The 14,584-nt window shown below is 36.1% G+C and overlaps 1 protein-coding gene across 1 annotated transcript in view; it reads right to left on the bottom strand.

The window, feature by feature from the left end:
* CDH12 (cadherin 12) overlaps positions 1-14,584 on the bottom strand; it is a 1,453,320-nt gene that overhangs the window by 406,315 nt on the left and 1,032,421 nt on the right. Inside the window, exon 4 of the mRNA XM_069101402.1 lies at positions 11,805-12,221. Within this exon, the coding sequence (XP_068957503.1) occupies positions 11,805-12,035 (231 nt within the window). The 5' untranslated portion in view covers positions 12,036-12,221. The remainder of the gene's footprint in view (positions 1-11,804; positions 12,222-14,584) is intronic.

Here is a 14,584-nt window from a genome sequence, read left to right as displayed (position 1 = left end):
CTCCACTTAAATCCAATTCATGCACAAGATATCATCCTTGTGATGTCATTGATCTAATTCAAGAATGAAGGACAAACAACTACAATGGTGAATATATGGAAACTTTCCTATTAGGAATGTTCTGGAAAGACCATGTCATGAGAGATCACAATCAATGTTTAGTGAAAATCTATGTTTTTTCATATATGTATTAAACAACAAGTAGACATACTTTTTTTCACTCAATAGCAGATAAGAATTAAACCTATGATTTCACTAGGGGTCTCCCTGTTGGGGAAGCACTAGTCCCAGAGTAGCTAGCTAGTAAGAAAGGTTCAAATCCCAACTCTGACAGATACTAGCTGTGTGACTCTGGACAAGACATGTATCCTCTTATTGCCCTAGACAGACAGCTCTCTCAGAGTGTAAGCTGTAGATGAGATACCAATTTGCATTGGTAGAGAGAGTTTTTTACCTGGAAGTCCCCCATAGTAGTAAAATCATGGGTACAGTTTCTAGTCATCTATTAAAAGCTTTTTTTTTATCTTTCCTATTATTTTCTTTGATTAATGGTATTGCTTGTTTGAAATGTATGTAGTTTAATAAATTTTGTGGCATAGTTCCAAATTGCTTTCCAGAAAGACTGAATGAATTTAGAGTTCCATCAACCATACATTAACATACCTGTTTTCCTATAACCCCTCTAGCATTTTACATTTTACAATTTTTTTTAACTTTGGCAACTGATGAGTATCAAGTAGAACTTCAGCTATTTAATTTACATATTTCCAAGTAGTAGTTTTTTAGAGCATTTTTCATATTCTTATCTTGAATTTCTCCCTTTGGAAAATTACTTTTCACATCTTTTGACCATGTGTCAATTGAGGAATGGGGGCAGTTAGGTGGCACAGTGGGTAGATCCCAGGACTAGAGTCAGGAAGACTTGAGTTTAAATACAGGCCCAGGCATGTAGTAGCTGTATGACCCTGGGCAAGTCACTTAAACTGTTTGCTTCAGTTTCCTGATCTGTAAAATGAGCTGAAGAAAGAAATGGCAAACCATACCAATATATTCGTCAGGAAAACTCCAAAAACGGTCACAAAAAAATCTAAAATGACTGTACTACAACAGTTGGGAAATGGCTCTTTTTCCTATAAATTTGAATCAGTAGTATATGTGTCTTAGAAATGAGACTTTCATTAGAGTTAATCATTCAATCAATATTTATTAAACACCTGCTATGTGCCAGACATTGTGTTAAGTACTATTGATACAAAGATAAAATACAGTCCTGTCTTCCAGGAGCTCAAAATCTAATGGAGCAAGAAAAGAAGCTGAAAATGGAGTGGGAAAGAAGAGGCCATCCACAGAGAGTAGGGGGATCTTTGTTGTGATGAAGTCCATTATCCAATTAAAAAATGAAGAGGTGTCCTCCTTTCAGTAAAAAGAGGATCTAGGAGGTGTCTCTGATGTCCACCCTCACCCCTTTTCAGTCTGAGGTAGACAGGGGCCTAAGTAGTTTCTCCAAGAGAAATGTACTTCAATTTTTTTTTCTTATTTTACCTGCTTATTTTCTGATTTTAACTACTTTGGTTTTATCTAAAATCTGTTTTGATTTCACATAATCAAAATTGACCGTTTTACATTCTGTGATCCTAAATTGTACTTGGTCATGAACTTTTCTCCCATCCATAGATCTGACATGGAATTTGTTCATTGCTTTAGTTTGTTTATGAGATTATCCATTTAAAGTTTGCCTTGGTAAATAGCCTGAGATGCTGGTCTCTATCTAGTTTCTACTCAGCTATTCTAAAGTTTTACTAGCAGTTTTTGTCTAGTATTGAACTCTTGCTCTCAATAGCTAGGACCTTTGGATTTATGAAACATTTGACTACAGTGTTCTTTTGTTTCTTTATATTGTATATCTAGTCCAGGGGTGGGGAATCTGCAGTTAGAAGGTCACATGTGGCCCTCTGGGTCCTCAAGTGCAGTCCTGAATCCAAACTCCAGACAACAAATGCCTGCAGGCCACAGGTTCCCCTCCCAGATCTAATCTATCCACCAATCAACTTCTGTTTATAACAACTTGTTTTGATGATTACAATTCTCTAGTAGTTTGAGATGTGATACTTGCTAGTACTCCTTCTTCTCACTCCCCCCCCCCTTATAATTTCCTGTGAGACTCCTGACTTTTTGTTCTTTCATTTGAGTTTTATTATTTTTATTTAGGTCTATAAATTATTCCTTTGGTAATTTCATTAGTAAGGCATCAAATTAATTAACTTAGGATGTCATTTCTATTATAGAGGCTCACCCTACCCCTGAGCATTTGCTACTTTTCAATTTTTTTTAGATCTGTCTTTATTTGTCCAGTGTTTTGCAGGTGTATACATATAGTTCCTGTATATAGGTATGTGTATACCATGTTTCCCCGATAATAAGACACTGTCTTATTAATTTTTTTTGGACAGAAAAACACCAGAGGGCTTATTTTCAGGGGAGGGCTTATTTTAATGAACATTGACAGCAATTTTAATAAACAGGTAAATGTGAACAAAAAAATGTACCTTTATTCAATAAGCAAATCACTGGGGAAGAACAGGATGACGCGCTTACTGCTGCAGCTCTGATTGGATGCAGCTCAGAGCGCAGCGTGCATTTCACCGGGGGGAGAGGACGGGGGACGGTGCATACAGAGGGTACCGTAATGTAGCGTGTAGCGCAGGGGATCACCTTCACTACAGTAGCAATCTCAATAGGGCTTATTTTCGGGGGAGGGCTTATTTTAGAGGAATCTTACACAGTAAAGGGAGGGCTTATTTTCGGGATAGGTCTTGTTATCAGGGAACACGGTATATGTGGTTTGGCAAAAGACTTCCTGATTATTTCATACTTTCTATACCTTCTTTTTTTTTTTTTGAGGGAGAGTCAATTGGGGTTAAGTGATTTGCCCAAAGTCAAACAGCTATTAAGTATGTCAAGTGTGTGAAGTTGAATTTGAACTCAGGTCCTCCTGACTCCAGGGCCAGTGCTCTATTCACTGTACCACCTAGCTGCCCTTGTACTTATTTCAAAAAAAAATTCCTCTTGCTCTTTTTGTTGGGTTTTGTTGGCAATACCAAACATAAAAATTCTGATGATTTATATGTTTATTTTATGTCCTGTAACTTTATTAAAGTTGTTAATTGTTTCAATTAGTTTTTTAAATTAGTTTTTAGTTGAATCTCTATGGCTTTCTAAATAAAACATCATCTGCAAAAAGACTATAATTTTGTTTCTTCTTTACCTATGTTTATTCCCTTATTTTTTTCTTATCTTACTGTTGTAACTAGCATTTCTCATACCATATTAAATAGTAATGGCTATTAGTGTGTGAGTTGTGGTGTTTATGTTGAGGATAAATGGAATAAGACTTTCCCTGAGTCACATGCAATGTGTGGATTCTATAAAGTAAGTTAATGGATTGCCCATTACAACTGAGAGAGGAAAGAGTGCTATTCAGTCATGTGGACTGAATTCACAATGTGGAACATAAGGACTTCATAGGAGTTGGATTTCATGGGTTCTTGATCCTGACAAAGGAGACCTTAAGTCGGTTAGGTTGTCTACCACCAACAGTGTACAGGATAATAGAGATACTTGTTCTGCTGATGAGAGCTGAGCATAGATAGGGTGGTCTGAGGATGTGCTATGGAACTAAGCCAATGATCAGTTTGTCTTATTTGTTACTCTTATGCTATCTTTTGTTAAAGGGAGGCTCTGGGATCTTCATTAGCTGCTCTTCTACTGCATTTTTATCACTTAGAGGGACAATCATGTAAGAAATATATGGCCCTATTAAGATACAATTTATTATTTTATTATGCTTGAGGTCCAAGAAGCATCAGTGAGTTGGTCCCACTGCCGCTTAAACAACTGGGGAACAAGTCAAATGCTGAGCAATTTACTGGCTGACAACCATGAAGAAATGTACAAGGTGCTCAGCAGTTCAAAGCAGGACTGGCAGCAAAATTTTAAAAGAGCACATCGCTTGCTGTTCTGGTCCTAATAGGGTAAAGGCATCTTTTCAATCTTGGTGCATGCTAAAGACCATGTAAGTTGTTATACCTTGATGATTGACTCAACAGGTGCATTTCCAAATGGAAATGGGGGTGCTGTATCCAGAGGAGCTAAGTTCCACTACATCCTTGTTACATATCCTTGCTATTGTAGGAAAGAATAAGCCTTTTTTTTTTCAAATGTTCAGTGTCTTGCCAGTATTTAATTTCACCCCAACATTGATCCTGAAATAAGAGGTTGATGGCTCTAGACTTGAGCCTACAACTACCTTATTTCCTTCCAATATTGAACTTGAACTAAGAGAAAATGCTGGGCTTTAGAACCATTCCTACACTAACAGGCAAAGAAGTTTCAACTTTATTCAATAGTAATGCAGAGTCAATGAAGGTTTATTGGAGGACCAGGTCAATGTTTTGGAAAAGGACGATATAAGAGTAATGCAGCTAATATAATATTACAGGTGAAAAAAGATAAAAGAGATTTTCACCTGGAGTTGTAGCAATGGAAATGAGGAGGAGGAGACAAGATATATTACAAAGACAGATGAAACCTAACTTGTTTTCTGAACTCATATGAGGTTACAAAGAATAGGGAGGAGCAAAAATCTTCTATGATGGTCCCTTGGGGAAAAGCAATATGTGCATGAGCCAAATTCTCAGCCTTGTAGGAACTGGTTTCCTGAGGGTAGAAGAAAACTAATATGATTATCTGTGTGACTTTGGGCAAGTCACTTTAATGCCAATTGCCTTCCTCCCTCCAAAAAAAAGAAAAGAAAACTAATACATCAAAGTTCTAATTCTAAGGCCAAAATAATTTTAATTCAAATAATGAATGTAACCTCATGATGCATTAAATTTACCAGAATGTTAAGTTTAACTTTAAAAAAAGTGAAGAAAACCATGACTAAGTTACAACTTACAGATTTTCACAGTTAAAGCATCATTTGGATGAGGGCTTAGGACTACCTTATATGCTTCATTTCCATCTTTCATTGTCATTTTTAACTACTCTTTATTGCAGCAGTTTAGAGAGGAGAGACAGCAGAGATCCATGCATATTGTACTATGTCAGTGATGATATAATTTCCCCTATGCCCCTGAAAATAGCTAATAGGTAGAAGAAAGTTTTTAAATTGTTTCTTATTTTACTAAGTCATTTACCTGAAAGGGTGGGAGGATTGATCAACAACACTACTCTGTTAATCAGTAAACAGAGTTCTTCTGTGGTAGTTCCTTTTACATAAATTTTATAAGAGAACTCCTTTACAAGTGGGCTAAGGTTATGGCTGTTCAGGAAATTGCAGGTAGGAAAAAATATGCCTCCATCTTGGGCATTACTAATAGCAGGTGTGCTGGCTGAACATTGGCTCACGGACACAAAGACAAATAGATAAGTTCTTGTCCATTACTGTTGTTGTTTTCTTCAGGGTATAGAAACAGATCAATGTTTTTCACATTTGTATTAATAAGGGATTTGCTATATCTTATTATGAGTTGTAACAGCACTGTCCCTTCATATTTCAGTTTTATTATCTAGGTTGAAGTGATATACCGGGGGCATATATTCCTAAATCAGAAGCGCAGTATATAGGCTCCTTTGATGTCACGTGAAATTTTATATACAGTGCTTGCAAACTCATTCATCCAGCCTCTGTTTATCTAGATAGTTTTGTTATGAAGTGTAGATTATGCTAGAAGTCCCCTCCATGCCCTCAACTAAAGCAAAGTGCTTATCACCTAGGAATAATGTGTGCCAAAGAAGTACCCATCTATCAGTTTATACACTGGGATGCTTCTGAAATCACTAATACTTTTTAAGGGAAGAGTTTTGAAGCTTTTCTTCACATTATCCAGATTTCAGTGAATATAGCTAAATCATGCCTAATCCCAGATTATAGTAATCATAGCTAATAATCTTGAGGCACTGCAGATGCAGTTACAATATGACACCCCACCCCCATCACTCTGTAACACTGTGAGATAGAAGCAATGAGGCAGGGAGGGAAAGAGAATATTAAATGATTATTTGTTAAAGCACTATACTAAACACTTTTATCTCAATTTATCTCAATTTGCCTTCAAGACAACCTTGTAAGATAGGTGCTACTATTAGCCTCATTTTACAATAAGGAAAACTGAGGTAAAAAAAAATTAAGTGATTTTTCCGGGGTCATAAAACTAGTGGTAAGTGTCTCTGGTTGATTTTTATTTCAGGTTTCCGATTTCAGTCCCAGCCCTCTTGTTCACTGACCCAACTAGCTGTCTCTAAAATAGGAGGTTGTCTACATACACCTATATAGGCTTAATGAAGGCACACTTAATATAGGCTCAAAGTATATCATGTACAGGAAACCAGGTGATAAAAATTTATTATCTGTAGCAAGTTAGATCTGTGCCCTCACCCCTCCCAAAATAAGGTGCTAACACTAACGACCCTATTGTTATTTGTCCTTCCTTTTTGAAGAGGATTAGTGACATCATGGGTGATGGGGAGACTTATGTGTTAATTGGATTTAAGTGAGGCAGAGTTGTGAAAAATTGTCAGCCTTTCCTGAATCATCAAAGTCTAGTGGCAGGACCAAAGTCAAGATGACTGGCCATGGTCTAGGAAACAGTGGATGGCTGTCATCTTTGATGCCTAAATTCTAAGCACTGCCTTCGTGAGCATTGGAACACTGTTCTCATGCACCCATTACCCCAAGGTGGTATCTACCACACTCGTGGTAGGTAGATATCTTCCTAACTTACTGACAGTTTTGAGGCCTGTCAGTTGCCCTCAACCTGGTTTAGCTGTCTGCTGGGGTATGGCTGCTGTGAATGTCACAGTTTCTTGGAAGTATGGTGAAAGGCAAACACCAGAGGTGGATAATCAGTCCTGAAAAGGACTTGGAAGCCCACACACCACAGTGCTAGTCCTCCCTGAAAACCCCACATACCCATCTTATTTAAACTATGCATCTATCACTGTGTTTTGCTTAGTAAATTTTTTTAATTGGATAGTCTTTAGGTTTCAATGTTGGGAAGGGAATATTATAATGGGATCTGTGTGAGTGATATTCCAAGGGTCCCTTACCTGGTTGTCTTCCCCAGGTTGTGTGTGGGTGCTCAAAAATCTTATTAATCACTATAGGAATAGGTTTTGGAACCTATAGCATTGTGGAACCATAAAGCTAAGAGGGATGTAAGTTCAAAAGTTTCCAACTCTCAGTAAACTTATGGCAAAATTTTACCAACACTCATAATATTGTTGGTTAAGATTTTAATAAGTTCTCTGACTATTAAAAAAGTAATGTATAACAAACTTTTGAGTTTATTCCTCATTTATATTCTATCAGTTTCTTAAGACTAGACAATCCATAAAACAACAAATTAAGCCCTTATTTATAGCACTTGTGGATTTCCAAATTTTAAATGCTAATATCAAAAATAAACCATTAACTCTCTCTCCCAAGCTGGTTCCAGCACACTCCTGCAAACATCCCAAATTTTTCTGCCAAAGAGCTTCAAATTATAACATCTTAAAGCCTACAAAGCTATTTTGTTTTGTTCCAAATTTCCCTGCACCATTCTTACCTCTGGTTTTCTCATCTTCAGTTCCCAGTCCCTTTCCCCAAACCTACAAACTTCCTCATACCCATTTTATGGTTCCCTCACACTACTCCTCCCTTCTTGTTTCCCATTCAGGACTGTAACATTTGTTTTCTGGAAACCGATCTAGCTCAACTGTCCTTTTTTCACAAATAAGAAGTAATGACCTGCCCAAGACTACAGGGCTTAAAAATTATTGCTCCAGGACTAGAAGCTATTTTTCCTTATTTTAGATGATTATTCTTTCTCTATTAATCCCTTCAATAAAAAGTGAAACAAAAAATAGCAATTATAGTCTGAGAGGTTACTCAAGAGAAATTTGCTCAGCAAAGAAGAATTTATGGGTAGTAGAGATAGGACAATTATTAAGAGGAATATAATCATGAAGAAAATACATGGAAAGGTTAGTGAAAAAGAATAAAAGAAGGCTACAAAGAAATGTGGTTGGGAAAGATTGACAGGAGACAAAAAAAGCAAGAAGAGAGTGGGATATATGAGAAAGAAAGGTTTGGAGTAAATTTGATATAGATTGATAAAATTAAGAACAATAGCAACAATAAATTTGTGTACAGACAAGGAGAATATTTTAATATCGTTTTGTTCTTAATACTTTGGAGAAAATATACAATCTCAGTGTTCTACTCATGCACAAATCCAGATGCCACTTTTAAATAACCTGTTTCTAAAATCTATAATCTGAAATGTTTCACCTATCCAAAATTAATCTCAAGATATATTCAACAGTGGACTCGTTAAAAAGGTAACGAAATGTCTTCTATGAGATTTTATAGCCCAGGGCTCCATTTAAGAGTCTAGGTTTGCACTTAAATGTCAAACCAGCCTAAAGAAGATTAATAAAATAGCTTGGTGCGATTCATTCTGATGCTTTGCCCAGCTGAGATAGCGAGTAAGGGAAGATATTTTGATGAGCAAGAAGGTCACTCTATTTGGCAGCAGAGCTGATGAGAAAGAAGGCCTTGGTCTGAGTTATCTTCCTACAGACTTATATATGTAAGAAAAGAGAGAGCCATGAGTATGCATGCTTTAAAAAATAAACAAAAAGGTAAAATCAAGGCTTTATTTATTTTTTTAAAGCAAGGTGTGAGTTTTCTCATTTCTATAAACCTTGAGGGAGATGGTCAGATCTGAAAAACAGAATTGGCACATATCAGAGCCTGCAGTAGTCTTCTTTAAAGATTGAGTAAGTATAAGAAGTGTCTAATATCAAAGGAACAAGAATCAACCCGATATTGGGGGGAAAAAAAAGCAGCAGAGTAGGTGGCCAAATGAAAAACTACATTATGATTCTTTCCAAAACCACATGCAAAGAGAATAATATAAGATGAAATTGCTAAGCTAAGAAAACTGAATTTTAAAGTGTTGTAATACAGTGCTATGATATAATGTGTATTTTTTGTTGTTGTTAGGAACTGGCAAAAGGGGTAAATGTTATCCAAATTAAGGAAATTTGCAAATTTTTAAATCCGTTTTTACTCATTTTTAAATTGACTTTCCTCCTTCCCTTCCTAGGTCAGTTGTTTTTCAGTTGTGTCTCTTCCTGAGCCCATTTCAGGTTTTCTTGACAGAGAAACTGGAGTAGCTAGAGAAGGAAATGTCCTTCTGTAGCTCATTTTACAGAGGAGGAAACTGAGCCAAACAGGGTTAAGTGAGTTGCCCAGTGTCACACAGCTAGTAAGTATCTGGGGCTGGAGTTTAGTTCAGGAAGAGGAGCTGGCCACTGAATCACCTCACTGCCCACCTAGATGTCTCTTAGGTCAACACTATTCTAAATTCAAAATATTGAGAGACAGAACACTGAAGTGCTATTGCTGCCGAATTGAAAAAGCTTGTACAGATAAAATCCTACAGTCTAAACTAAACCATAGTTTTGGTTTTATATATTGCTTAGAAAGGCTGTATTACTATTTATAATTTTCATATATTTCATCTGGAGTATGTTTCACAGATCTTTTTTTTTAATATAGAAGCATCACAGTTGAGATAACTAACACTAGCCTCAAAACTAAGAAGATCTGAGTTCAAGTTCCACCCCTGACAAAATACATGTTCATGGGCAAGTCGCTAATCTGTCACTGTTATTCTCTAATATGATATTTCTCTAATATGATAATTTTGAGAGAAAGTGCCAATCTGCATTGGTTAGAGTTTTCTTGCTCCTGAATTCTATATGCCAATTAAGTCACAGGAGCAATCACTGCCTTTAATTAATATATTAATTAATTACTTAATATACCAATGTTTATTAAGGTCCACTTTCCTCTTAACCTCTATTATGCATGCAATGCTCACATACAAATACTAACATAGAGACGTACACATATACCACCTGATGACAACTCAGGGCATTTGAATTGTCATTTTAAAAATCTTGTTTCTTATTGTGACTTCAGTTAATCTCCAAGATGACTCAATTTACATTCTAGGAAGCCTTAAGACAATTGTATGAAAAAGAAGCAGCTAGGTGGCTTAGAGGATAGAGTTCTTGAAGTCAGGAAAACTCATCTTTTTGAATTCAAATTTATCCTTACTAGCTGTTTGATACATGGCAACTCACTTAGCCCTATTTGCCTCAGTTTCCTCATCTTTAAAATGAACTGAAGAAGGAAATGGCAAACCATTCTATCATCCCTGCCAAGAAAATTCCAAATGTAGTTATAAAGAGTCAGATACAAATGCAAACAACTGAAAAAAATATATAAAAAAACATAGACTTTGTCCCACACACATTCATAGTGTCCAGCAACTGTCCATTTATTCTCATTAAGAATGTGATACCTAGGGGCGGCTATGTGGTGCAGTGAGTAAAAGCACTGGACCCAGAGTCAGGAGGACCTGAGTTCGGTTCTGGCCTCAGACACTTATCACCCACACAAAAAAAAACTAGCCGTGTAACCTTGGGCAAGTTACTTAACCCCAATTGCCCTCCAAAAAGGCAAAAAAAAATGTGATACCTTAGGAATGCAGAGCCAAGATAGCGGAGTAAAGGCAGGGACTTGACTGAGCTCTCCCCAGATTCCCTCCAAATACCTTTAAAAATGACTCTAAACAAATTCTAGAGTTGGCAGAGCCCACAAAAAGATGGAATGAAACATATTTCCAATCCAAGACAACTTGGAAGGTCTTCATGAAAGGTGTGTTGCACCAGGGTGATAGAAGAGCACAGTCCAACTCAAGCTACAGTATCATAGACTGGGTCCCAGAAAAGTCAGAGCAGGTCTTGGGGTGAACGAATCACTGGCAGTGGTGGCAGTTTCCGGAGCTTTTAGCCCACAGACACCAAAGACAACTTAGAAGGTCAGTAGGAAAGGTCTGTCCCACCTGGGTGAGAGTGGAGCACAGGCCAACACAGGCCAGGCCAGCACAGCCCTGTCCCCAACAAACCAGGAATAGGACCTGAGAGACACTAAATCAGCAGCAGCTGCAGCTGCTTCCAGAACTTATTTCTGTATATGTTTGAGAAATTAGGCCTTTATCAGAGAAACTTGTTTGCTTCAATTTTTTTTCACAGTTACTATTGCCATATGAAAAAATATTCTAATTCACTATTTTTTTGAGAAATGCAAATTAAAACAATTCTGAAGTACTACCTCATACCTATTAAATTTGCTAATAGGACAGAAAAGATAAATAACAAATGTTGGAGGGGATGTGGGAAAAATTAGACATTCATGCAGTGCTGGTGTAGTTATGGACTGATTCAGCTATTCTGTAGAGCAATTCAGAACTGTCCCCAAAGGGCTATAAAACCATGCATACATTTTGACCTAGCAATACCATTACTATATATGTATACCAAGAGATATTTTTAAAAAAGCAAAAGCTCCTATGTGTACAAAAATATGACTAAATCTAGATGCATTTGGATCTCGCTATCTAGCACATCCATCCACTAATCTAAAATATCACTTACAACTGATTGTTAGATTTTTTTTCACATCAGCATATAATATGCCATTGTATTTTGATCACAAAACACACAAAGGAAGAACTGCAAATAATGTTCCAAAACTTATGCTGAGTAAGTGAAAAAAGAGTAATCTTCAATCTCTTGGATTTCAAACCTAGAGTTATAGGCATTGGCCCATTCAGCATCTATGCTTAACACTTATATGCAATTTTCCACTATTATCAACTGGTTGCTAAAAGAAATGTCATTACCTTTCCCACATACTGAGGTTCCGAGCCCATGTACTCTTCCAGGACAAAAAATTGATTCCAAACCCAACCACGTTTAACACGCTGGGCAGGTGATTGCCTTCCTGGCATGATGAAAACATTTTCTCTTGACTCTGTGGCTAAAGTCTGTTGTGGCTGTGATTGCAGTGGTGTTAGGAGACCTCCATCAAACAGGACCCAGAGAAGCAGGGATAAGCAGTTCCTTGTAAGCATTGGCAAAAGCTTCCCTCCAGCAAAATAATAAAAACTCCAGTACTTAATGTAGAATTGTAGAATCCAGGTTTGAGGTGTCTGTGGCCTCCACCACTTAACTTCTGATTTTATTGAGGAAGTGGTAATGCAGGCATTAATCCTTCTGATGATAAGGTTTTTGCTGTGTTAAATTCCATCTAAAGGGACCTATAAAAGAGATTTACATGGCAACATCAAATTATGCAAAATTACATTAAAAAGCTCATCAAAACTCTTATCATATTTACATACTTATACAGAAACCCAAAGGAAAGACACAGCACAGTACTTAAAAGCTGTCTTTGCTTCAGAGACTTGGTAAAGATCATTGTAATGAAAGCTGTCAAAATGAATGGTTTTGACCAAGATGTTTTTAAATTCAGTGATTATAAATCCCGTGAAAAGTATAAGTTATCGTGTAATTTTGCTATCAGCAGAAATGGCCTTAAAAATGGAATAGTAAATTCTGGCAGATATGCTAGTCTGTGTGCAAATTTCCAGTTTGTATGTGTGCCAGATTTTCCTCCATATAGGAACATCCATTCTATAGATAGACTATATGTCTTCTGGTGTATTTTTTTAAATGAAGAAAAAAATCAATGTTTACTCAGGAAATATGAAAGCTAAATGGATAACAGAGGATGACATAGTTCAATGAATATCTACATCTTTACCTCTCTCTATCATCTATCTATTTTCTATCTTTCTGTCACCTATCTCTTTATTTTACTCATCAATTTATCTTGTTTCTCTCAACTATTTCTAGCTCTCTATTGTCTATCATCTATTTTCTATTTTTTCAGAATATGATGTTACATCAGTATAGTACATGAGATTACATCAGTATTGGCAAAGGTTCTGCAATTTATATTTTAGAGCAGGAATGTTAATTTCATTAATATTTTGATAACTATTTCAATTTGTTTTCTTTTAATGCTCTGTATTTTTTTAAATTTAAAAGAATTACTGCCAAAGAGATCTATGGTATAAAATTTTTTAAAAGAGCCCCTGGTTTATAGAATTGTCTTGGGACCAGAGAAGTGAGGTGATTAGTCCAGGGTGACATAGCCAGTATGTATCAAAGACAGGAATTGAACCCAAGTCTTCCTGACCAGGGAGGCTCTTTAAGTACAGTTACACAGATTTTCAGTTGAATATAACTTTTTAAAATAATAAAATGAACAAGGTCTGTCCTAATTTCTGCCATTCATTATTTAAGCCAGGCTTAAGACTAAATTTAACATGGTAAGACTGAGAGGACAATCTGTTTAATTATATGTACTGCTACCACTTAATTGGAAGAATGCTATTATCCCTTTTTGACCCTGCAGCCCCAGATACTTCAGGATTTTATATGAAAAATAGTCATGCTTTGATTGAGAAAATAATCATCAGGAAGTACTATTAATGCCTGAAATAATTTAGTGGTTTTTACATTTTTTAAAGTATAAGGAAGGCAAAGAAAAACAATCAAATGATACTCTCAATTTTCAAATTTCTCGTTCATATCTCCTATTTACTAATATACTGAGTCTTACACATTCTCTTCTTTCTTTTCTATCTCCCAGATCAAAACTTATTACAGAAAAACAAATGATAAACTCAATGTATTAAGGAGGAGATGACTGAGGAGACTGAAAGAGAGGCTCATCTCTGATGTAACAGAATTCACATGGCACAGATGGCCTTCTGCATTGCTTACTTATAGTGACACCATTCTTTATCTGTTAGAAACATATTACAAGAACTAGAAAGGAGATGTGATTTTTTTAAAAGATTAAAATGCAATGAAAATACAGCTCAGAAATACACATTGGCACTTTTTTCCTTTATCAAAGAACACTTTTGATGCAGAAACAAAACAGGATAACAGACACAGATTTGTTAGGAAATTGTTAATTTTTCCTGCAGAGTTGCTATTACTAAGATATCAAAATATAAGTGAAAATATAGTTTATTTTATATTGAAAATCCATTTCCTGAAGCAAAAATTTTCACATAGTTGATGCAGAAAAAAACTCAGATAAGGTTCAGTATTTTCAATTATCAGGTTGTGGCTAAGAATAGGACATTTCAGCCTGGTCATGGAGAAGTATACCTGAGGACCATGTAACATACAATTATATTATCTTCTTTGCAGGGCCACACCAATGTTTTCATACACTTAATGAAGACCGTATTGTATTTTTTCTTCCATCAGTTTTCAGGTTAAAATGTAATTGACATTGATACCCTACAGATGACCATTTATTGAATTCTCTAATTCCTATTCCTCCTTACCCTCAGACTTCCCTACTCACAACTCTAATCTTTTCAAACAGACACGCATGGTAGAAGATAACCACATTGATGAGTAAGGCTGAAGGAAGAAGATAAGATTCCCTAGAGCCTCTTGACAGGATATTTTGTGCTTAGATGCAAAACTAGTTTTTATTTGAAGAGGGTGAGTGAGAGAGAAATACAGGAGAGAAGACAGCTAGAAAAATGCATGTATGTATATATATATATATATATATATATATATATATACA

Source organism: Petaurus breviceps, unplaced genomic scaffold, assembly GCF_028583685.1.
Source record: "Petaurus breviceps papuanus isolate PSGF00001 unplaced genomic scaffold, PetGlider_PUasm1.0 47, whole genome shotgun sequence".
NCBI lineage: Eukaryota > Metazoa > Chordata > Mammalia > Diprotodontia > Petauridae > Petaurus > Petaurus breviceps.
The sequence above is the reverse complement of the archived record's forward strand: the minus strand, read 5'-3'. Positions and strand labels throughout refer to the sequence as shown.